General features: G+C 39.1%; 1 protein-coding gene across 2 annotated transcripts in view; it reads right to left on the minus strand.

Annotated features, from left to right (window-relative positions):
- Window positions 1–920: 920 nt before the first annotated feature.
- Window positions 921–26,271, minus strand: part of slc36a1 (solute carrier family 36 member 1) — a 47,387-nt gene continuing 22,036 nt past the window's right edge. For both annotated transcript variants that reach the window (XM_065958620.1, XM_020637477.3), the window contains exons 11-12: window positions 25,589–25,758; window positions 921–4,053 (exon numbers count right to left, since the gene is read on the minus strand). In XM_065958620.1, coding sequence (XP_065814692.1) covers window positions 3,776–4,053; window positions 25,589–25,758 — 448 coding nt within the window. In that variant the 3' untranslated portion in view covers window positions 921–3,775. The remainder of the gene's footprint in view (window positions 4,054–25,588; window positions 25,759–26,271) is intronic.

The raw sequence follows: 26,271 nt of genomic DNA on the forward strand, positions 1-26,271 counted from the left end.
GATCACCTTCTATATATTAGCTCATGAATCTGATTGGGGGGGGGGGATGACTGTTTGGATGACTTTGGTCCACATGTCCCTTTTAAGGTCAGGGTTAAAGTTAGGGTCTTCACAGATCAATAGAAAGTCCACTGAACACCTTTGTTTAATGTTTAAGCATGCCTATCTCGATTTTAAAGATGCCGACATTGCAAATTGGTGCCATGCAACATGAAGAATTGATTTAAAGTAAATCCACCATCCTTGCAGCCTGATAACCGTCAGCATCAGTTTGTCAGTCCATCCAGGAATTTGCCAAGTCGTAGACGCAACCATTAATGCAAATTCAACCATGCAGCAGCGCACATTTTTCCTGTTCTGCATCATGAAATGTTGGCCCTTTAACCACAGCAAAATCCATCTACTGTGGGTCTAAACCACTGTTGTAAACCAGTTTACAGTCCGGATGCATTGACACCTACCTGAGATGGGTGTACAGGCCTTCAGCAGCTGAAAGCAAAAGCTTGTAGTTAGTGTTCATCAGAGAAAACCGTGCGTTAGTCCTGGTGAACGTATCATCAAACTGAACTAGGCACTCGTCAGCCTCATGCAGCTGGAAACAGCTGGGAAGTTAATTCAGACACAGCTCATGGAGATGGTGAATTAGCCACGCTGTTCTTGACCCCGCAGACACAAAGGTATATGGTTTTCTGACATGTCTAAAATGGAGATTAATTGTGAAAAATAAGAAACGATCCTGTAATTAAACTCAAAGTGTCTGCTCCATTCCAGTCTTACCACAAGCTGTCCAATGCACAATCAGGTCAAACTGTCGGAGATCACATTGGCTAAAGGAATATTCAGATGCTGATGCAGAAAAAAAGGAGATAGAATGAGAGCTAATTTGACAACAATCTGAAAAAAGACAGCGAAGCCAAAGGGATACTTGAATGTTTTTTTTATTTTGAGCATGGAATAGAGAAATAAGACTGCTAAAATGAAAATGTTTATTGGTTAAAGGTGTAGTATCTCTGATTGAGATGTGTGTCTTGTCTGCTGGATTGATTACATTAATAAAACAACAGTTTATTTGGATAACGTTTGTTTAAGTTCAAGTGTCTGTTTAACTGGACGATTAATCGATTAATTACAAAAATAACAAATTGTTAAAACTGAGTTAAATCATTCTTAGTTGCAGCCCTAAAATCAAGTGAGTGAAGTTAATCTAGTCTTCTTTGGGTCGCTGCACATCATCATCATCATTTCTTAAAGTGTCCAATGGGTAAAAATGCAGGAAATCTCATCTGAACAGTTTTAGCACATAATCAAAAGGTGACGGATAATAATAATGGGCATTTTGTCGCTTCAAAAGAGACTCAACATTGTCGTACACGTGTGCAGACGTTTACATGTGCAACAAATGTGTTCACACTAACACAAATGACGTCAACAAATTCTTTACACATAAGGCTAAAAGTGTTCATCCTCAGAGACACATTTCCACTGATAAACACCAGCATGTCATCTGCTCGATAATAACCATGAATAACTTTATACTGCCACAGAAACACTGAAGACAACAGTACAGAAGCTTTAGAGTGAACTTACAGTACGTCTTTGTCCTTCTCTGCTCACTAAAGCAGATTAACAGGGTTTACCTTGATAATATACCTACAGCCTGGAAATAAAACTTAAGTTCTATGATACACTGATATTACATTATCTTACATGCAGAGCCTCTCTGTCATTAATCTGAAAGCACATTTTAAAAGTTAGGTGTAAGTCTACTAAGCTGTTGAATATCGAAAAAAAAAAAAAACCTATAGAAAAAGCCTTTCATTTAGTAAATATATTAAAACATACAAACACATAAAAAAAAATATTCAGATAAAAAAAAATAAAAAGACAGAAAAAAGGAAAAGAAAAATAAGTCTGATGTCCTCCAACATCAAAGCAGTAAAAATGTCTTAAATCTGATTTGTTTTTTATTTAATCAAACTAATTTTCTTCCTGTGTCGAGCATCAGTTTGATTTCATTGATTCTGGTTGTGCTTTTCAGTGTTAATCAAATCCTGGTCAAACTGAACGGAAAGATGCAGACGATCAAACGCAATTTGTAATTTGAGCGTACTATATTAAAAGTATTGCTCATCAACCAGCAAAATGCGGTTGTTGTTCTGTTTGATTAGTTATTGCATCTGTGAGGAGTTCTTATCAGGTTATGAAACAGACTGTTATCATACTGATGCCTCTTTATTACCGAAAACAGCAAATGAGACCATCAAGAAGAAGATTATGAATCCTGTAACCACGGCTACGGGGGGGGGGGGGGGGGGGGGGGGGGGCATATTAATTCCTCCTAGTCACTGAACGAGAGTCATCCCCTCCGTTGAACAAGGACGTTGTTTGTAGAGGAATAATTGCAGAGTGTCATTGTCGTACAATTGCGGGAAAACTGTCAGACTTTCCAAACCGAATGAAATACTTTGTTTGGTCAAAAATACTTCAAAGAAATAAGAACCCAATGACAGTTGGGCTCCTTATCTGAAGGGAAATTAGTCCTACAAACGGCTGCACTTTGGAATTCAACATTTATTAGATCAAGAGTTGCATATTTTATATTTAAAAGAAAGAAGGATTTAACCTTTTTGCCAGAAAACACCACCTACCTACTCATAAAGGGCCAGATCAAAAGAGATAAAGCATACTGCTTTTATTCCAGGGGGCGCCAAAAACATCACAAACTTTAAGATGGACAATGGACGACAGACAATAATCTGCAAATGTCTGCTCCGTAACGCAGATTTCACTTATCACTTGAGAGTTAACCACCAAGATGATGGTGAAAGATTCATCGTCAGGATAACAACCTTCTAATCTTTTGTTTTTCTGAAAGTAAGCAGAGATGATCTAAGTGCTTTAAAACTATTGAGTGTTAATATTTAGTGCCAGTATCGCTCAGTTAGTCACGCAGGTGTTCCATATACAGATGCTTTTTCCTGTCTCTCTATAGCTTTCCTGGCCCAAAAGCCCCCCCCCCAAACATATGTGATGTCACAGGTTTAATAATCGCTCTAAGGCATCCTTAATACACGATGATGTAGACATACGCAGCAGGAGTCAATAGACAAATTGAAAAGCACAATCCTCAAGAATATTTTGGTTTCATGAATCAGAGCTCAAACCATTTGGATACTCAACCCCTTTTTTTCTATGAAAAGTTTAAAACATTTATTTTTCGGCTACAGTTACTTGATTGTTGGAATCATTTTAAAGTAGAGCGCCATTCCACTGAATAAGGCATAAATCAAAGTGCAACAAAAAGTGAAGTTGTCTTTGTCTAAATGAGAAGAAGGGTGGTTGGTGAAACTCTAAAAGCTCTACAGGAGAAGCCGCTTGGGATAAAGTTTTAAAGTCAACACTACTTCAGCAACAGTGTCTAATCCGGACTTTCAAAGATCCAAATCGATACCAGTCTGTGAGGTAGTTTGATTTTTCTGACTGAAATATTAAAACACACCAGACGATATATATAACCTTTAAAAGCCTCTCAGAAGTCTTCTAAAAGTATCTTGCTCCTGAAGGAATGATGCGGTTTTTAATCATACTGATATTATCATTACATTGCACTAAATAACTGGACTTTGAAACTCTTTAAAACATGTGCTAGATTAATTTAAAATGGCCACCACATCCAACAGTAGCAAATTAAAGACAATAATAATAAATGTGCCCTAAAAATGGTTTCTGAATGGTGTGTGGGTGTGTTCATGTCCACCTGCCAACAGTCACTTTATCACTGCACCAGGTAGGGAGAGAACGCCTCCTCTGTGAGTTTGAGTCCGTTCCGCTGGATGATTTGCTCGATGGCTATGTAGGTTCCCGTGAGGAACCCGATGAGCCCAATCAGGCTGATGACGACGTTCTTGATGGTCATCAGCGGCGAAAGGCCCTCTGTGTGAAACGTGAGGATCTGAAGTAAGGGGGGGAAAATCAGCGCCAGGAAACTGCTGCTGACCGAGCCCACCAATGAGATGACGAGGTCCAGCTCGGGTATCAGGATGGCGAGGGCACCTGGAGGAGGACAAAGAGAGATTTGGTACGTTAACAGGGTAAAAGAAATTCATTTAGCTACGAGTCTTCTTTAGTTTAGGACTGGCTGTGCACAAATTTTACAATCCATAAAGTCTGTTTCTGGTATGTTTCTCACACTTTGAGAAACTTTGGAGAAAACGTCCTCTACAGAAGTTAAAGTGGCTTCCAGTAGATGTAAGAGTTACAAAAATCCAAAGCATTCCCTTTTTTAAACAACTAAACAGCATATATTCTCGACATGGTCAGGATAGGCTTGATGCTAAGCTGAGCGGAAATCCTAACAGGACCATGCTATGAAAAAAAGCATTTATTATTGTCTAAAGTGCAAGTTTTGGGGGGGGGGGGTGGGGGGTTAATAGAAATTTGATCTTGAATTGATTCTAAAGCTCCTAGCCAATACAGCTTCCCCTTTTTTTCTACAGTTTCGTCTACAATAAGGAGTGACAAAATTAACATTTTAACAAAAAGGCATCAGACTCAATGTGCTGGGTTTCTTTATTAGCTGCATTTCTGGATAATGCATTGGGGGGAAAAAAAAATTCAACTTCTTACGATGTGTTTTGCAGGCAAATTCAATAATACCATCTCTGAAAAATAACGTATTTTCTGATTTTACCCATCCACTGCCTCTCACACAAGAATGATCACGTGTAATGGAAGAGCTAGATGAGGAAATGACTTTTGTTGTTGGCAAGATAAAAGCGACGGCTTCTTTATTTTTCATGTTTTCTGCTGCACAAATCTGGTAGGAAAATCAAAACGACAGTAGATAAGGGGGCAGAGGAGGTTATGAAGATGAAATAGAAAAGAAGGGACTGATGAGAAATGAGGTGAACTGTAGTAGGTAATAAAGGAAGGACGCTGGAAGGAGAGTAAAAGAGATGGATGAGGTCAGAAGGATGAAAAAGTGGGAGAAAAATAAAAGAGAAAGCAGCAGAGGGCCTCAAGTGACAAAATAAAGCTGTGATTCTGGGGATTATTTTTCACGTGGGCAGGAGCAGTCACCACGCTGCTATGGCCACCAGGCACCTGAGTCACCTTTATCTGTTGCCGTGGGGACAGGAATAAACAGCGATGTGCAGTGATGCTTAGACAAAACAAGCCCCTGCTCCAGTGACAGCATTGTCACGACCGAGGTGTGTGTTGTCGTTCCTGCGAACAAACTCCACAGTGAAGCTCAAACCTTGAAGCAAGCACTTGGGCAGTTGTTACATGCATGGACACACTTGAAAAGAGACGCACTTGCTTTGCTACACAAACACACATATACAAGGAAAGCTCTGTCCATTAGCATCTACCTTTAAGTGAGTGGAGAGGACAAGTCAGATGTTCTTGTTCTCTCAGTACATCGGACAGCGATTACCAGCGACTGATAAAAGACCCTTTGAACAATAATCAATTGCACACTGCTGCATCTTCACAAAATCTGTCAAATTAACCTATGGGGGCGCGGCAAGGTTGAACTTTCATGTGACAAGTAACGGCAGAAGCACCACGCAGCCACTCGCTGCGAGGGAGTAAACCTGTCACTTCTGAGAAAGGTCTGAAGGGTGCTCTTCAAACTACTTGAAAAGCTTTCCTCGAGGCGAGCGTGGCCGTGATAGAGGACGGCTAGTGGGGGGTGGGAATACCTTAAGATTTGTATTGAGACTTCATAGCAAATAAACTGTCAGGCTGTAGCTAAAAAGTCTGGCTGCCATCCCCTGAGAGACCGGCAGAACGTGGATCATCAGGCAGCTTCAAAGGGCTGAAGAGGGATCGCGTCGAGCACACTAATTTGGCTCTCCAGCCTCCGATCGCAAAATAAACAAAGAGAAAATATGACTTTCTTTCCCACCTCAGCCTGCCAGGGCTTCGGTATGCCGGAGAGCACTGCATACATTGAGAGACGTCTCAAACAAAAGAAATGCAGGAGGAAATGTCAAGATGGTTTTATGATGTTGCGGAAAGTGAAGAATATTTGAAAGAGGCAAAGTGAAAGAGCGACCTTTCCTACAGTATGACTTTAAGGCTTGGCATCGAATCTGCAGACATTTGTTTCTGTAAAGGCAGGAGAATCCTCAAAACAATCTCACCAAACAAAAAAAAAAAAAAAAAGGTTTCTTGTCTGGAATTGCTCAAGTAGATTCCATCAGCCAGTAAATGCAAAACAAACTCTCCCCAAAGCCACGAGACTCCACTGACTAAACCAGTCATTTTACCTTGCAGGATACAGGAGTTGCTGGTTCCTAATTCTGTGGGGTTCATTTGAGCTATTGTGTGAAATTGCTATTTTAAATTTTTTTTTTATTGGATCCAACACAATACAAAAAAGTACAGACTATAAACTGATTATAATAGGACTAATAGGCCCAATATTCAAGTATCTGTATTGAGACAGAGTCGAGTTTAGTGTCAAATGAAAGGAAACTGAACATCATTTAGACTTGAACACACATTGGTGTAGGATGATTGACTGAGTTTTACCATAAGGATCCCTAGTCCAAACAAGTAGGAGAGGATTAAAGAGTTCAAGCAAAGTTGTTATTGATGTTTAGTTCATATATTATGATTTTGGTGATTTTGGTGTAGCGACTGACAATGGCACATCCAGTCATAAGGAAGTAAGACAGAGTTGGAAGGGAAGGTAAAGCTTGACCTTCAATCAAGACAGCCTAAGGCCAAGACGTAGTGCAAAGCCTGGGAAGGAAATGTTGAACAAAAGATGTTTCAGAGCCTTATTGTCACCAGTTTACTGTCTTGTGTCACATTCTTTTAACTACACATGCAGGGCCACACACCATTAAAAACTAGAAACACTGAGCTTTTATCTTTACACTAGTAGCACACAGACACACAGGGCAGGCTGAGGCAGTTCAAATAAGAAGAAAATAAAGGAAAAGCTCAAAGGGAAGAAGGGAAGTGGGCTTCTGTATACATTTAAACTGTCAGCAGGCATTTTCTGAACTGAGCCCACAACTTTAAAATCCAATGGGAGAGAAAGCACGGCAGACAGGTGAAGTCGATTGCCTCCAGAGGCACAAAGAAACAGTCAGCAGTTAGTGGTTGCACTGGAGATCGGCTCAAAGATTGGTAAGGAAGGTCGTGGTTTCTTTTTCTCCACAGTCAAGGGGAGCCATCTCACTGTGTCATTTCTTCACCTTGCCACCAGCAGGACGGACCCACAGGAACCAACTGCCTCCAGCTCAGGACTTTCATCTGGTAGGACCCAGAGCTGGCTTATCTGTTACTGGACTGAAGCTCATTAAAAGATGGAGTGGAGCTCAGTCTCCTAAGCAGACGCCCAGGCTATATTCACTGGGACCAACAGCCAGCGAACATTGAAGGTCTGCATATGCTAATGTTAATTGGCCAGGAGTCTCTTAACTCAACATGGAGCCAGCAGCTGGAGTAGCAGCAGTGGTAGCAAGGTTAAACTTTGCTAACACTCAAGATAAAAAGAAAGAGCTCAAATTGCTCACGCCTTCATTCACCAAAGCTGAGCTCCGCAAGCTTCCAGTCAAATGTAACCAATAACTCAAACATCATCATGCAGCTTCAAGAAGAAAAAACTGCTAAACTAATTTCCCCTTGGGAGGATACAGTTAAAGTATAGCTCATCTACAGTAGCTGCTGGTTCACACAGTGGTTTAGTGTGATGTATTGGTTTATGCTTGCCTGCAGTACAACATTGTATCAACTGCATTTAAAATCTTATACTACAAAATTAAGAAGCAATGTTAATCTAGATCTTATCCTCTGAGTAATATGTTCATAGATATTATTTGACCGTGTCCTATAGCCAGCAGGATAACTTCACCTAAAGATAATGTTGTGTAGTTCTTCCAATGGGATCTGTTCATCTTGTATACATTCTGCAATCCTGATTGAAGTCCTTGCTGTTGGCTCCTGTGTAATGTGTTGCTGCTGCCTCTTAATGTCCTGTGTAATTGAACTGCCAAATGGTCTGTATGTAGATAGACTCAACAGTTAAAGTGATTCACAACCAGGAAAATAGTGAGGACTCCTTGAACTTGCGGTGGTTTAATGCTTAGTTCATGGATTCAATCTGCCCAACAATCAGAGTATAGCTGGTCTTCTGTTCAATGACAAATCTATTAACCATGATGTTGCAAAGAGGAAGACAAAGTTATAAAACTCTGACATAAGCGATTTACTATTTCTCTGCTCTTGTCATTGCCTGCAGAGTTTATGACTTAACTAAACAGCCATGATCCCTAACGATCATTACCTTGGCATCAAACACACCTCCTCTGCTATTTTCCCTCCCCTTTGCCCTCCACTCCGCTATCAAGCTAACCTCTGGCTCACCTCCCTCCCTCCCTCCCACTACTTCATCACGCTGTTGAGTCAGCAATCAGCTTTTCTCCTCACCCCTATGAGCCGACAGACTGTGTTCTCCGTTACTCACTTCAGACAGCTCTTTTTAGGACTGATGTTTCCAATGCATGGAGCTTCTTCTGCCACAAGATGAGAAAGGAATGATGGAGCTGTAACTGTTTCAGTGTCAATGTGAGGTCAATGACATAGACACTGCAAGACACATCAATCCTAATAGAAGAGCAGAGGAATGAAGTTGCAATGTAAAAACTCAAGTTTTATATTGATAATAGATCATTTCAGTCTTTGATCATGAATATACAGAAACTATCTCTTCAATATTCAGTTTTGTTTCACTTTACATTTAAAGTTTCCAGAGCTGTTTTCAGTGGGTCGCAGAATGTGTGCTGGCAAAAAAAAACCCTGTCAAAAAGCTGATGCAGCAGTTTTTTTAACCTGTTATTTTGTTTCTTTTTTTTTTGTCATGTTTTGTGCTGTCTGAGGTCCAAACTGTAAAATTGTTCATTAACTCAACCAACCATCTTATTGGTTGAAATAACTGGGTAGTAGGTCCTGAGGCTGGACCATTTGAGAACCACTGTGTTGGACAATATCCTTTATGTCGATATAGTTTATGATGTGATAAAATAAAGTTATATAAATAATGTTACAGCCGCCATTTCTCCTCCTACTGTCTGACCCTCTTCACCCCGCTCTGCCTCTCTCCCTTTCTGAGCAAAAGTGCCTGCATATTAAAAAACAAAGCTATATGTATTTTTAATGCAGGAGAGGAATTTTATTTTACTTTTGACTTTTTTTCTTCACAAACGGGTAATTTATGTTGGCATTTTCTATGCACACGTTGACATTGTGCAGCTGGCTGTTGTTTAAGCTGCCTATGTGACGCTAGGAATGTGGAAAATTGGATTAAAACTTGAAAAAAGAAAAGATAAAAAAAATACATATATTGTGTATCACTAACTAAAAAACAAACAAAAAAAAATAGATATGGTTTTTGGTCCATGATATCACTCAGCCCTACTTTGTATATAGTGAAGTAAATGTGAGTCATCATGGCTCCAGGACAAAAACAAAACAACTTCCACTTCAATGAGAAACATTACATTGTGGCCCGAGGAAGGGATCCATCATGAATGTTTGGTGAAAGGTGGAAACATTTCCTTGCTTTTCAATTACAAACTCTTGATTGAATGGTTGGCGTTCCTTACTCAACAATTCCTTCTAGATGCTCAACAATTGGCAAACCATTTCCTCGGAAATTAAAACATTATTTCAGCCCTGGGGATAACTGGCAAGAGCAGTGTCGTTGAGTGGAAAAAAGGATGTTCACTAATCAAAGTTACCAATTCAATTTATCTTGGCTTGTGGTTGTTTGAAATTACAAAACTACCAGGCAACAGACGCTGTTATTACAACTCTTTCCTGCGAGAGTCATTTCATCAGGGAGTGACTGTGTGCTGGAGGGTGGTAATCGAATCTATGATTCATTTTTAATTTAATCTTCACTTAACCTTTATTTAGCCAGGAAGGCTTGATATCAAAGTTTCCCCAAAAAAATATTTTAGGTGGAAACTATACCGAATTATAAAAAACAGAAAACACACACCCACAGACACACACACACAAAAAAAAAAAAAAACATTAAACTGACATGTGGTGTGATACCTTTTATTGGTACAAAAAGCTTCTAGCAGGAAAATATTTTTTTCTTCCACTAAACTGATTGGCTCAAGACGTGTAGTGACTGAAAGCAAAGCCATGTTGGAGCTACAGACTGACTCACGGTTTGTTTTTAACAACTTCCAGGCGTCTGGAATCTTCCTGAAATGTTCTTGAGAAAAACCAAACCCATTTCAACACAAACCTTAACCTAAACCTGCAATTAACGCAAAGGGCAAATTTATCTGCATTCTCAAAATGATGAAAGCATCTGTTGAGAATACTTTGTCTGTTTTATGCCCAAGCAGTAGCAGGTTTCACCATTAAATCCTGTTTCTTTGCGTCAGTGAGTTAGAAGCCCAGGAGGCATTGTCCCAGCAGAAGAAGCCAGGCTCTCAAGTAGATGGAGCTCCTCCAACCTTCAGTGAGGCGATCACAGGTGATCACTGCCATCCTCATTCATTTTTTCACCTGTCCAAAGCAAAAGAACTTTGGGTGTCTGAGCCAAGCAGACGGCGCATTGATGTGGGCTAAACAAGTTGGAAAGGCTGATTGAACCAACTAAATGGTCAAAGATACTCAATCAAATTGGTATTCTCTTTAACAAATTACACAGGTGAGCAACAGGTGAGCGGTTTTTTTTTGGTTCTATTTTCAAGTCAATGGATGAAAGGCAAAACAAACCAAAGTTTCATAGCCCTTAAACAATAAATGATCAAAATCAAGACAAAACTAAACCATACAAGCGCTGGCTATGTAACCGCACATGATCTAAAAGTTGCACCTATTGTAAGCCCAGGCTGATAATCAAAATGAAACAAACATAGTCAAATAAAGCTCACTTTAAACCATGAGGACTGTGACGTACCCAGGCGTATAAAACACATCTCTTAGTGTTGATCTAAAGTATGAGAGATTTGGCCTTCAAAAGTCGCCTGGATAGGATGTGTGAGCGGCGTATTACACACCAACGAGAGTGCAGCATGTTGTATCCGTATGTGTGTTTATGAGAAAAGACGCAGCATGGCTTCAAGGGGGAATTATGACAAATTCAGCCGACTGTTTACCTTCTCTAGCAAAGACGACAATTGTGAAGAATAATTGCTCTAAATTGTATGGCTGTGAGGGACTGTATGATAAATAAGTATGCTTGCTGCTTGTTTAGAGCCCCGTTTCATGAATAAATCCATATCAATCTCCCCTGAATTTTGAAATAATTGACGTACATCTTGAGCAAAATGGAATGCAGAACATGGGGTGAGCAATCATGTTTTCGTGGATGAGATGGAAAAAGTTTGTATCAGACAATGAGGAGGAACTGGTCAAATTCACGAGAGGGAAGTGCCGGGCTACAATTTGAATAAAGAGGAGTGTATTCGGTTTGCAAACAGAAAATCTAGGCAAGATTAACGCTTTTCTGTGACTTTACAACTAACCTAAAGTTTTCATTAAACAGGAATGTTTACAGGGCGCTCAATTATTACAAAGGAAAAAAATAGATTAAAACTGAAATCATTAGAACTTTAACTTTGAAAGGCATATTCAAATACACGTCTGTTTAAGGGAAAAGGGCATATTTTCATATTTAGTACTACCGTATATATTATGGTAACACACCATGGAAGAGCCATTCTCTCTTTGTAACAACAAATGTTACATTAAAAGACCTTTCTAGCTTGCCCTGTTCTTCATCAGAAATCCAACATTTGTATCGTGTCACTCCTGCAGCATAATACGAACAAACAAATAGACTCTCAAAACAACTGAAGGCATTCACTGAATAAGAGTGCTTGAAGTCTACAGGCCCTGGAGTCACACCTGGAGGCTGACATGTTCATGAAAGCATCAATAACTTGACTGAACAAGATAAAGGAGAAAAGCAATCAATCGTAAAAACTTAAAAAAACTCAATGAAATGTTTTGTGACAAACAGATTGAAATGATCAAGGGTCATCCTCTGGGGTTCATCAACCTACCTACCAAATTCAAACACATTTTTTGCAGTAATAGTTGCATGAGTTGTGCACATCCATAGACTAACTTACTCATGTCTAACATGTATTTTACTAAAGGCTTAGGGCTTAAATACTACAGATATGATTCAAATACCAACCCCCTCTCTGGTTTGTATCTCATTTCCCACCATGATAAAAGCTTACTCCAGTTATGAATAGTTCTATATTTCTGTAAACGATATTATCAGACAAACCAAACTCTTTCAGTACAACTATCAAATCAAGAAAATAACGTTTTATATAAAAGTATTTTCTGACTGCAAGTGAGTCAAGTTTTGATACCTTGAAAATTTGAAATCAATATCAGCAACTGAAGGTTGTGCCGACAAAGCGGACACTCTTTCAAAAGGCCTTCAGTCTTCTATTTACTTCAAGATGTTGAAGAAAGAACTAGACTGATAAAAAGCCAAAGCCTCTTCCTTTAAACAACAAACAAAAGCTGTAAGCACCTTTTGGGAATACTACAATGGAAATAATGACAAAAAGAGTCCAGCACTGCGGGGCCAAGACGCTCCCAGTGGACACAATACTTTATCTCCTTGCCAAACAAGGTTGAGAATAAACGAGCTGCAGGATCAGAGAGAGACTGTTGTCCTTCACTTGCTAGACATAGCATTGACCTTTCTATACTTTAAGGGCTCTTGGTTGGCCCTCCAAGTTTTTTAGTGGCCTGAAAGTGCAAGATAGGCTTCATACAGGCTCTTTTACAAAAGTGTGTTGACCTGTTTGTCCTTCAAAAGAAATTTAACTTTTTGTCATGAGCCATAAGGCCGTTTTTGTTTGTCTGTGTACACGCAGCAGAAAAGGAGTTTGACACCTCTCGATACAAGTCCTTGTGCCGATTGTTGAACAAAGATGAATAAAACTGCTTGGGGGTCACAGCGGGACAAGGCTCCTGTGTTTCTGCTGACTCTCCTCTGTATAAAAGTCGTACTGCAGTCTGTAAACAGTTACGTTCCTGCTGCAAAAGTGCTAACTCTGAAACCTTAAGATTCCAAAGTCTCACACTGTCAGGACACTAAGCTACATCCAGCACACTCGTATTTCACTACTCAGCCACTCAGTGATCATTTAGACCAAAGGAAATCTAAGCGAGGCATGGATCAAATGTTGATTACTTATGTTTTCTCTCCCTGGACAGGAACTGTATTTTCAAATGTAATAAAGTTTCTATGTTTCTTCCTAAAGCTTAAATCATTTGATTCTAGTGTTTAGAAAATACATTGCACTAGTGGCCGCATTGACACGCAACTTTATTGGCTCAGATTATATGTTTTCATTGTGAAATTAACATTTGTTTGTTTTTGGCAAGTTAAAGGCAAACCAAGTTTATTTATATAGCACATTTCAACAACAAGGCAATTCAAAGTTAAATGCCGGCATTTTCTCACATCTCACTTTAGAAGCTTAAAAAGGAATAAAGTTGTGTTTAAATGAAGACTGGTTAATTAACCATGTCACATGACAAAAAAAAAGTAACTCAGTAGCTGCCAAGTATTGGTCATGTCTAACCATTCCTTTCTTCTGTTAGGTGTCAACTTAAGCCCTGCTAAGCAGAACAGAAGGGTATGCAAAAATAGCCTGGTTCATTCATTCACCTTAATGGACTGAAATGTGCATGCATGCTCCAACTGAGGGGATATAGATCATCTTTTCATGTCGTTTGACATTTTTTAAGAGCCCAAAAATGATGTCGGAGGCTATAAAATGTTGAGTTAACTTGATCTGGACACTGACAGTGAGGAGACAACAACAAAAAAACAACGGAGGAAAGAAAGGGCAGAAGGCATAAGAAAAGCAGAGGAGGGCTGAAGTGAGGGGAGATGAAGTTTGAGGGTGATGTTGACCTTCCCCCATCAGCAGGAGGTAAGTGCTCAAGACAGAACTCTTCAGGCTGACCTGTCTTCTTACAGTTTGGCTACTCCGGCTGTGCTTCTTGTAGCTCAGCTGGCACACACAGAGCTACTGTTTGGATGTTTGTGGAGAGAGTTTCTCATCGAAACATAACGTGCCTTGCATGTTCAGACATTATTCTGATTAAATACAACCTTCTTTCACTTTCTAATGTGAGGCGTTATAATCATCACAGGCGTTTTGAGGCATAATGGTCAACTGATATCTAATTGATAGAGCAAACAATTATATTTTGGACCATGGTTCCCCAACCCTTTTTTGGCCTCTGACCCCTAAACAAAGCCAAGACTACCTCCAACCATTTTTCAAATGTTGCAGTAGTTTTGGGCGGTTTGTTGTTTCAATTTCTTAAACTCTCTTGATGAAAAACATGAAGAGTAAAAGTAAGTGAATCTTACGCACAATTAAAAAGGTTATAACCAATGAATTTGTGCCAAGTAGGGTTGCCACAGTTGCGCAATTTAGACAGGGTTCTCTCTTTCAAACGTGGCAGCTTTGGGTCAACAATTTGTCTAAAGAGCTGTATGCAAGTTTAAACTAATACGAAGCTAATCATTGTAAGCTTTCTAGCTCCATCCACCCGTCAGCTAAGAAGTCAAGAAGCCTTTACCATGATGGGTGACTTTCCATCAACAACAAGCCAGACTTCACTGCCCAACATTAGTGTTGGAGAGCAGTAATTCTCTTTTGGCTGAAGAGGAGAAAATCCCTGCAGTCAGGTTTAACATTTGGTGGAAAGCCTGAAACCAGGACAGTGGAGGCAAGAGCATTAAAGCATAGAACATTAAAGCCTTGGTTTTGAAATACATTTTTTAGGTGTAATGTTTGGGCCCTTGTATTTTAGAGTTTTTTACTTTTCACTTAGCTCAGGCTAATACAAATGAACTGTTTTTAATATAAAACACAAAGCAAATACTCTTTGGAAGATAAACTCAACTGCTTTCCTCTCAATATAACTAATTGTTGCTTTTAGTTTTTATTGTAGTGAATGCAGTACTTTTCTTAGAGTTCTCTGTGTAACAGACATTTAGATCTACAGTCGGTTTAGCACACCACAGGTCATCTGATCCTGGGGTTTTACTTCTTCTAACAGACACGAGGTAATTCAGATGAGGCCGAACAGCCGCTGAAAGCAAAGGCCAAACAGTAGAGGTGAGTTACATCCACAAACTTAAAGGTGAACGTGTGCAAACATCATGTTTCTGAAAGGGTAAAAACATGACAGCACCAGTCCAGCAACATGCAGCATGCATTCCCGGTGGCACGCCACCTTTGTGCCAGAGTGCTCCAGGATGAGGTTGGAAAAAAAAAAAAAAAAGAAGAAGAAGAAAGAAAGAAACAAGAGGAGAAGAGGAGGCTCACGCGACATCCTCCCGTCCTCTCTTGTTCCCGTCAACAGCTTCACAACACACGCTAGCTGCTCTACTCAAGCCTGTGGCAAAGTGACTCAGACAAAGGAAGCAAAAATAAAACCACCAGTGCAGCTAAGAAGCTCTGCACAGACAGGAAAAGAAGGTTTGGTTTTGTGACTTGCTTTGCAGGAAGTATTGGTAAACGTGGCTTGTGTATTTAAACATCCTTTAAAATGAGGCATTATGGAAAGGAGAACTGTCTAGACTCGAGTTGGATTTCCCATTAGTTGTCTTATTATGTGGACAATTTGGTGTGACGACAGCATCTTTCAACTGATTCTGATATCATTACTTTTTGTTGTAGATAAATTGCCATCATGAATGGGGCATTCTATATGTTGATAACAACCCATTCATCGTGTCCTCTGCTGAGACCACAGGGGCGGATTTCTATCTGCAGCAGTGTACTCTTGGAAACTTTCAGCTCTGAGAATTCAATGAAGTATTACATTGTACAGATACGATTGTTTCACCACTTAACATTTTAAGCACCAAACGTTTCTTTTCCAGCATTCAGATCCATTTTCATTTTAGGCATTGTGCCTTTTCTGCGCCATGATACACTGTAATAATAATCCACTCTTGTGTGCTCTTTTGCTTATTATGAAATTTGCATTTAAACACATGGACTTTAAGAGTTATTGTGTTGCTGCACTGTTTCAGCCCTTCACAGAAGTTCATATGTAGTAATGAATGCTATTATGGGATTTTCACACAGACTGTAAATATTAATGGACAAAGCCTGAGTGACATCACCCATCCGTTACTGCAGGGGTCTCCCATCTAGGCGAAATGTTGACCCATCCATTTCCCCGGACAGCTCCCCCAAGCGATGTACGCGTCCCCTTGCCTTGAGTAACACCTACACTTGGCTGGTAAATGCTATTACACAAGTATTCACAATCCAAATTGGAGATATTGTTTATCAAGAGGAAGTTTAAGAACTCTATTTGCCACCAGTGAAGACAGTTTATTTGTATAGGGTGATGGGGTGGTCATTAAAGTATTCAGTCACTTTTTTACCCCGCTGATACTACATGTTTTTTAATTAAACAGTCTGTTATACGAGAGAGAGCAGCTGTGGTCCATTCAAATGTACTGAAATAATGGTATTTCTCGAGTCTTTTTGGCATCTCCTTGATGGAAAGGTTACGTTTATGTCCGTACAGACAGACTAAAGGATGTGACCCTGTCCAAATTGCAAAGGTACGTTGGCAACATACATAGTTGTACAATTCAGAAAATGTGAAGGAGTTTGCTTCTATGTTTTCTACGAAATAAAAACAAGAAATTACATAAACATAGGTGCCTAGGACTTCTATTTTGGTTACTGTGGTATCATTACAGGTTTCAATACTGCTTGATTTTTTTGGTATTGTATTGACGTTTAAACGTCTGATAACTTGACGCATAAGTATATACATGCATATTTTCCATCTAAGACCATGTTTTTCAACACATTTCTGTAAGGGATTTATCTCATGGCACTTTTCACATAAAAGTCCAGACTATACTCTCTCATGATTATATACGGTTGGCAAGACTCACTTAATGCAGCTCTACGAGCTGGCTCACTGTTGAGAATTTAAGTGCCCATTTGAAGTTTATAGGCTGATCAAACCTCAATCAAAGGACCTGACCTTTGGCAAACCTTGTTGAACCCTGTAACATAACTGTATCAACGTACATAAATCTGCAAGAAACAAGTACAAGTCATTTAGCAATTCTACAGCTGCCACTGAGAGGCTCTCTGATCCAAAGCAACAGTAACAGTAAAAGTAAGCTCCTCAGCCAATCTCTGCTAAATTAGAAAAGAGTTCACTTCAAAAGAGATCTCCCTGCATTGAAATTAACTGACCTTTCCAGCTGGAGCATGAGTCAGAGCACAGCTGAACACAGAGAGAGTTGCACAGTCGTTTTCTCTTTTACCTCCTATCTGACTGCTTTAGCTCAAACTGAAGCCACTGATGGAAAAGAGGGTTTTTTTATTGAAACAACTGAAAACGGTAATGCATGCTTCTTTTTACAGATCTGCCACTTAAAAGCTCTCCTCAGTAAAATCATGACAACAAAATAACTTCCCAAACATCTGTCAATACTCAACGCACTGTGACATTTTCCACCACTTTCACAACATAGATCCACACAAAGACGTTTTGTTGGCTGATTGATCTCCCATTACGCAGAGACAAACTGAGTTTAAAACAAAATATGAGACATCTAAATCTTAAGCACCTATTCACTTGAATGTTCCCTCTCTTTGGGAACTTTTAAGATGAAACGACCTTCAAGCAAATGTTACAGATCTGCTTCTCTTTCCTATATCACACAAGTCTTTCTTGGATGTCACAGTTTGAGGTTTAGTGTGTCTGTGACCTGTTTGAACACTCTTTGCTCGCTTTGTCTAAGGCATGTTTTCTTTAAAAAAAAAAAAAAAAACCTGAGAGGGGGACAGGGAAAATATCTGATGAAATAAGGGAATAAACACTGAAAACACTGAAAAGGGTAAATATATCTCTTGCAATTGGTTCAGCACATTGTCATCCAACCTTAATTTATTTACTGGAATTGACCAATGCAAAAGCATTCAAAGGGCTGGAAACCTTTAATTGCACAATACTTCCCCGGTCTCCCCCAAATTTATGCATCATGTTTGGGATGATGCCAATCTTTTCCTAGTTTCTGCAAAGATATCTTCCAACTAAAAATGAGAAGGGTAGCAGATTAAACCATTTCATTGCATTATTTGGTGTTGTATGTACTGTATGGTACTAAATAGTCATACGGTGTGATAGCTCATTCAGGATGAGTTGATTGAACTGTTTTTATGTAAATCCTTTATAACCTTTTCTCGTCCTTTGATTTAATCTTTCCATAAACTTTAGTTTGGAAAAATTAAACATGTAATAAAAAAATGTGATGCAATATGGACACTTTGTCAATGGAATGCGAAATAATTTCCCAGCAGATTCAGGGATATATTTCTCTTCATTTTCATTCCCTTTTATTTTTGTAAGACAGAGGCAAGGACAAATACTGTGTATGTACAGTAAGAGGTCTAAACACTTGACATATTGGGGGTTAAGAAAGGTTGTGTCATCTGATGTAGATGACATGTATGTTAGAAATACTGTGGAAATATTTTTTATTTGCATTTTATTTGATTGTTGTTTAATGTCTTTGTTTTGAATTATTCTGGAAGTTCTTTTACTAAAGATTTCAGCAGATGTGTGGTCTTAATTACCTTCCAAAAAAACGTCCAGGAGCAATCATTCTATAAATACCATCTGTAGGTATGGTTGGTTAAAGTGAAAAAAAAGAAAAAAAGAAGTTCTGCTTCATTTCTTTGCCACATTTGGAAGAAGATCTGAAACAATCTGTTGAAGCGAAGATGCACCTGCTGTGTAGAGCGGTTCAGGGCTTTGTTTCTTGTGCACAGTCAGTCTCTCTCTTCGCTGCACACTTAGATAACCTTGCACTGCAGAAAGACGCACATTGCTAAAAACACAACAGTGGCATTGAAGACAAAGGCTTCTCCCTCCAGACAGACAAGAAATGACATCTGCTCTCGATTCAAAGACTCTCAGAGGCATTCTCTTCAAGATTTACTCCACACATACGCCAACGACAATGCACTGCTTCAATCTCATCTTGTATTCTGATTCAAAACTAAAAGCAATCTCCTACTCGCAGACGTGCATGTAGGAGCAACGACGTCCTCCGGTCCCCTGTCCCTCGCCTCTTTCATTCAAGCATGCGTCAGTGGGATCCCTCTGGAAGCGTCTTTTCTTGTTGCTGCACCGTCTCTACATTCTCAACACACACTTTGCTCCGTGCCAATGAAACCCTGCGCTGCCTTGCAAATGACCTGCAGTCATGAATGTATGCATTTATTCCCTTGTATTAACTTATCAACATGCATGTGCAGAAACCTGTAGAGCGTGTCAAATGTCATCTGCATAATTCTCTACAGGCTCCAATCAAAGCTAATAAAGGAAATGAAGATCCTGCGGCTAACAAGCGCTGCGTTTCTCTAACTGAATGAGTCTGCCGTGACTTGAGGTTTAACTCCATGTGAGGTGCGGCGAGTAGGGAATGGTAATGAACTGAGGCTGGACATTTCTAGTGAGGAAAACAATAATTTCACATTTTCACAAAGTGGAACTGTGAATCTGTCAAAGTCTGATTACTGCACGGCCATATACCTGGAGTTGGATTGCACATTTCTGTAGTCAAGTTAAATTAATAAATTATTATAATATACATTCCTGCTTCCAAAGTACATCTTATTCTCTGCTCTGTTTTCCTTCTGAACACCTAAAGCACTCCTTTGTGCTAAGAAACCAGCATCTGTATCACACTGAGATCGCCACATTAGTCTGCAAAACTATGAACTCCTCACATTTCCCTCCAGAGTGGTGTGATTTGAACTGCAGCCCTAACATTCATCATTTAATTGAGGCTTCGATGCAAAGCACTTAACACTGCTGTGTGTGGGTAGGATACACAACACCTTTTCAGAAAGTGAACCCTCTATTCAATTGTTGACTTCAGATGTTACATATCGCACACTGCCAACAAACACTGCACCAATTACAGGATTTGGAAATAGACCTAATTGAAGACAGATGAAAACTTCAAACAAGCAGATTTAAGTTTACAACAAGGAAGCAATTAATCCAAGTTTGATTAGTAAACTCTTTACAGACTGCATGTGCTTTTTCAGGCACACTGGAGGGACAGATCTATCTTAGCTCACATTCAAAGATTTCTTTAATCTTAACAGATGTTGAAAATGTGAGAGACCTTAAAAATGACAACAAATAATGATAAATTAAAATCTTTAGAAACATTTTTTTTTTTTTTTAAATCAACACTTTTCTTGCTAAAAGTTTGAACAACAAGCTGCCTCCACACGTGGCCCACATGCTGTTGCGAAAGCAGAATTGGAGAAAGTTCAAGCTTTAAGTAGACTTACACAAGGAGAAAGGAAGACAGTAGCTGGGCAAGCTGGTGTGTGTGTGAGAAGGAGGGAAACAGGAACTGAGCAAAGTCAGCCGATTTAAGAAGTTTGTGAAGACACTAAAACAAGGTGGAGGAAAAGGTTACCTAAAGACAGATATGCTAATGTACAGGGTAATGTACTTTTATCTACAAATTAATTTCTCAAAGATAGGAAGTGATCATTTAATTGAAATTAATTTGATATCGGTGCTACAGAATGCTGAAAATAATTTGACTGCTGCCTTGAATTTAAAGCTGATGAGAAAAGGATGGAGAGCTACTGACAACAAACCACCACACTTCTGATTTGATACCTAAGTCTGCACGTCTTCTTTGTAAACACACTGAAGAGTGAATGTGAGCTTCCATCCTCCTCATTACTCCGAGATTGCTCATCGATTTGAGAGTGCCTGCTGCAAACTCAATTACTCCTTCAGTTCCTTGTTTTTGACAAAGTAAGCTGTTTAGAAAACCTCATTTAGCCTTCCTTCTCTTTAACAGCAGCGGGAACAATAGTGAGGTCTCACTCAGATTACAATGACACAAGGGTTAGCATCATGTCAGTTTGCAATTTGCAATCCTTCCATCCCCAAATTAAATTAGTGCCATCCATCACATTTTGCTACAAAAAAAAAGTAATCAAATTCAGGCTCACTGGAAGAATCAATCGAGCAACTGGTTTTAAAAACCATGTTGAGCGGGAGGAGTTGATTGAACTATTTACTGGTAGCTTTTATAGGAAGCACTTTGAAATATTCATTGGTTTTCCAGCTCAGGGTTCTTGTGGAAGAAGGTAGTCCAAATGCTTATCTACCCGAGACCTTCTCTCTTTCTAGGGGAGAGTTGTTTCCAGGGAAATCTGGTTGCATAACCCCTCTGGTGTCTTTTGGGTGTGGCCCCGGGTCCCCAACCACTTTATATGTCTAAAAGTACCTCCACAATGACACAAGGAATCACGTTTTTTTTGTTTTTTTTCACATTTTGGTTTTACATGACACTCATGAGAGAGATTACAGATGCTAGGATGTACCCCCTTTAAGTCCCAGTCTTAACAGGACACCATTACTTTACTTCGTTCTCTTCAAAGCCACCAAACTTAATTGAAAAATTTGACAAACCATACATACATTAAGGCACTTACTTTGGCTGCAGTGTTTGTGTTATGGTTATTTGAATCACCAGTCAAACAACAGTACAAACTATCTGACTTACAGCAGTAGTGGTAGACAAGCAACTCCTCAAAGTTTTAGTTAATAGATCAGATGGCTTAGAAGAGAATGATGTAACAGCTTTAAAAACTTCTTACTCTTTCACAAAAAGTCATCTCTGTTGAAATTATGAAATTATAATAAGCCAAGGCTTTGAATCCTCAAGAATGTTTTCCCCTGGCATTATATATACATAGCAAAACATGTAGAGAGTTTAAGAATGTAAAATGTTGGTTGAAACTCTAAAACTCAAAATTAGCTTATGTGTTAAAAACAAATTATCCACTTTATCCATAACAAATTTCTTCTGGAGTATCAAAAAACATGTACAATAATATATTGATATTCATTATGTGTGTTTTTTAAACAACGTTGAATCAGCCATGTTTGATACTATTATTTTAATGATCCCATTTCAACACCTTTAACAGTTCTTACCAACATAAACTGTAAGCGTTGGTTGCATAAATCAAATGGCTATAAAGCATTTAAACTTGTAAACTAAAGCTGTTGCGACAGCTCTGATTTTTATGAAATGAGTTAAGTTACTGATATTGATCTTTAACTGGGTAGAAGTCTGCCCCCTACTGACCCCAACGTGTCTCAGCACCTCCTGTCTGAATCACAGCGATCGGACCAGAAGACACGTGACAAAAACAGAGTTTAAGGATCAGCAGTCCTCGCTGAATGGGAATCAATAGCAATTGGAGGACTGTTTCTGCTATATATAGCCCGGCAGAGCTATTACAGGGAACCGTGTGCTGCTGCCTGAAACTGTGCGAGGAAGGAGAACGGATGGGAATTGTGTGTGTCTGAGTGTGTGTACCGACACGACACGTGGCTGGTAAGTTACTGAATTTCTTTTCTATTCACGTGACACCAAAAGGCACACACACATAAACTACTTGATACACACACATGCGACTGCAGTTGAACACAAATCTCTCAGCAACAAACACTCCTTGAGACACACAGGTGCACACGCACACGCACACGCACACACGTAGGGATTGAAACTCAGTTCTAATAAGAGTTGATTCTTGTCACAGGAAAATAGAATCACCCGATTCTATTTTCCCGTTGACTTTGCTTGCAGGCAATTAGGACACTCCAATAGTAAACAACAGACTCAAGCTGATTTTGTCGCTGATGCTCGCTCGTTTCACATGCTGTTAGGTGGAAACCCAAGTTCTAATCATCTTATAAAAGCAGTTCCATTAAATATGTATCGCCGTCTTGTCTTTCCACCAAATATTAGAAAATTCTCTATACTGTATCAATACAGAATTTATCATAAACTTATTTTTTATCTAATCGAGCTGATTTGCCTAATCTCCAGATGTGGAGGACTTGAGAACAGCAAAGTGCATTGAGGACTTAATGATTCTTGATTAGTTCCTCTGGCTCTTTAGTACCTGGAACTTATTGATCAAGAAGCGCTGATCACTTAGTGGCTCCTCAGAAGCCGTCTTCCAACCACAGATTCAAGGGTCAGTGACAAATACGGGTTGTTCAGATGACCAATTCAAAAATCTTTGAAAGCATGCATCAGGTTCATTACAATGTGAGATTTGTATTCATGTTGGGTTTGTGTTTTTTAAAATGACATTTAAACCTTTTTTTCAAAAATTAAGAATATTGAATATTTCATACATTAGAGTATATATAAGTGTACTCATGATTGTAATTACTTCATTTTAAAATAACATAAGAAAATAGATTTTATTAGGATTATCCCTAAATTTACAAGTTATGCCCTTTTTCAATACTGAGCGGGGCACAAAGCTGAAAACACCTCTGTTTTCTAATTCATTTTTGGCAAATTATGTAAAAATTGTTAAAAAACAAATTCTTACTGATACCTGATCTAGCTGTCTTAGTCAGGATCGGTGCATCCTTAATTAATTCATATCTTAAGTAAATTACAACATCTGACCAAAATCTTCAGGGGGAATTCATGTCTTCAGTATTTGGAATAAACTCAAGGTACTTGTGCCCTAATCAAAGGATAACATACCAACAGGCAACACTTTACATCTCTCCTTCTTTACATCATGGCCATCACAGCCCAAACAGCATTGCCACCTTCTATAGTAGTCTAACAGAAAGGCTTGTCATAAATGTCAAATAGTGTAACCGGTTACACCATTTGACCTTTCCACTTCAAATCAAATTTGACAGGCATTATCATTGAGACCTATGTAAGCACATTTCCTGGTGTGAACATTTCAAATCTATTTTTCGAAGTGAATACAATTTTTTATAATTATCATAAATTGTTAATGTTTTTCTGAGGTCATACCATTTGACATACCTGACCACGCCCTTAAAATGTCCAATTATCTCATGTTTTAAAGAGAGTTGCTAAACTTGGCCTGCAGCAGTTAGGACCATCAGGGGTTCTTCTTTGTGATATCATTTCTTGTCACATGATATGATGGATATATAGACAAAATGGCTCCTTCAATGGCGGTTACACCATGTTGACAATTTGGTACTTGACTGGGTGACACGATTTCCCTAAAATAATTTATAATAATAAGAGCAATGATGTTCCATTACTTTTATTTACTATTGAAAAGTTCTATTGTAAGATTATGCCAGGCTAGTTCATAGGGTGTTATATTGAAAATTTAACCTTTTTAAAGCAAGTTTAATTCTTTGGTATGAAGTTTCAACGGTTACACCACTTAGACATTTTTGCCTAAATACCCCAAATATTCTCTAAAAATGTATAATTAATATAAATTTTAGACTAGGTCCTCAAAACAAAGGATGAAAGCATGTCATCTGTGCATTTAAAAAAAAAATGTAAGCCTTTAAAAGTTAACTAAACCTTATGGACACAAAAAAAATGAGCGTCACGTCATTGACCCTCAAAACAAAAAACTGTCTGAGCATGACTTCTGATCTCAGGGCTACAGCTCTATCTGAAGCTGTCTGTACATTTAAAAAAACCTCATGCCAGGGGGATGCCTCTTTTCAATTTTCACCAGTACTTTTAAAGTACGTTATCGTGCACTTTTACCTCCCTGTGAGTTTTTTTAAAAACAAAGATACATGTAGAGCTATTAAAGAAATACAGATCTTGAAGCTGTCTGCACATTTGGTGACTCATTAGAAAGAAGGCTTTTTTTTTGTTGTTGGCTGTGATCCCTTTAAAGTGCCAGCTGGAATGCAGATTATCACTGCTCGATTTTTTGTTATTAAATGAACCTAATAAAAAATACAATAAAAGAAACTCCACACAAGTAAGTTCAAAAGCTTTGCAGCACCCAGGAAGGAAGTACAAAACAGACCCTGATCTATTGTTCCTGCTCGGGCCCTGAAACGAAGGCTTTCTGCTGAACTTCACTGTGTCTGCATCAGAACATCCAACCGACGGAAGGAGGAAATAATCAGAGAGCTGGTTTGAAGTCTGGGAAAGGGGAATGCTGCCTATGACGCAGGGCTCATCATAGAGCGTCCAACATCTATGCACCGCAGCCAAACTGATGGACTTATTTCAGCCGTTACATCACTCTCTAAAAGCCACCAAACAAATACTAAAACATCATTTTTCCTTGCTAAATGTCAGTGTTGCTGATCTGCCTCTTCCTGTATCAGAAATGTTGTTTGTGCTATTTTATGCCATTAATGGCTAAGCACTTGTGAGGGTAAACTAGCATATAACCAATTAAAGGGATCGATGTGTAACCACATGAGCACATGCATGTGGACGTTAATCACAAAGGGGATCAAAGGCTGGCTGTTAGCACTGCTAACCACATCCAGCAAACCGATTATACATTCTTTACCAGCGTATGCTATTATCCTGCTCGATCCGAAGAGATCACACAGCTCGTAACAATAACGACTGCACAACACAGATACAAGGCTTTCTTCCCTTTAGACTCGTGGACTAGTCTGAATTAGAAGTTCCCTTTGATCAACAGAGAAATGAGGCTCGGTGATTACTTACATGTGAAGATGACCAACAGGGTGCGGAGCAAAAGGTCGACGGGCTTCTCCCACCTCTCGGGCACACGGGCCAAAACTGGTGGAATGAGAATCTCAGCTGGTACGTAGAACTGCAGGGCGAAGGTGATGAAGATACCAAAACAGTAGAGCAGCTTCACGGCCTGGTACATCCTGGAAACAAGTGGGTAAGAGGAGAGAATGACAGAGACACATCAATTAAACAGAATAAATGAGAAGGATTTGAGTAGTAAAGTAACAGCCAAATATCCATTAATCATCACATTTGAATCTGTTCAGTGCGCTGAAATGCAGCGAATCAAAAACAGATCATCAAAAACAAAACAAGCATCAACACAAGGCCTTCATTTTCATGTTTAAGATCAATGAGGAAAAATATTACAAGATGAAGAGGAATCAATTTGTTGTCCTTAGTAATTATAGACTGAGAGTTTTCAACGTCACTGAACAGACAAGCTATTCTACTAATTAGCGGCATCAGTCCAACCGTTTTAAATGCCAATCTGTCTCCTGCCGCTGTGAAGATCCTAACAAGTAATGAGCGGACACATCCAATCCGAGGGTTTGGTTTTCTACCTTTATTCTCCCTCAAAGTCTAAATGAGCTGAAAATGAGTACACAATGTTCCTGTGCTTTTTTTCCTTCACACAGAATAAAAGATGAATG

This window comes from Labrus bergylta, chromosome 9 (genome assembly GCF_963930695.1).
Source record: "Labrus bergylta chromosome 9, fLabBer1.1, whole genome shotgun sequence".
Lineage (NCBI taxonomy): Eukaryota > Metazoa > Chordata > Actinopteri > Labriformes > Labridae > Labrus > Labrus bergylta.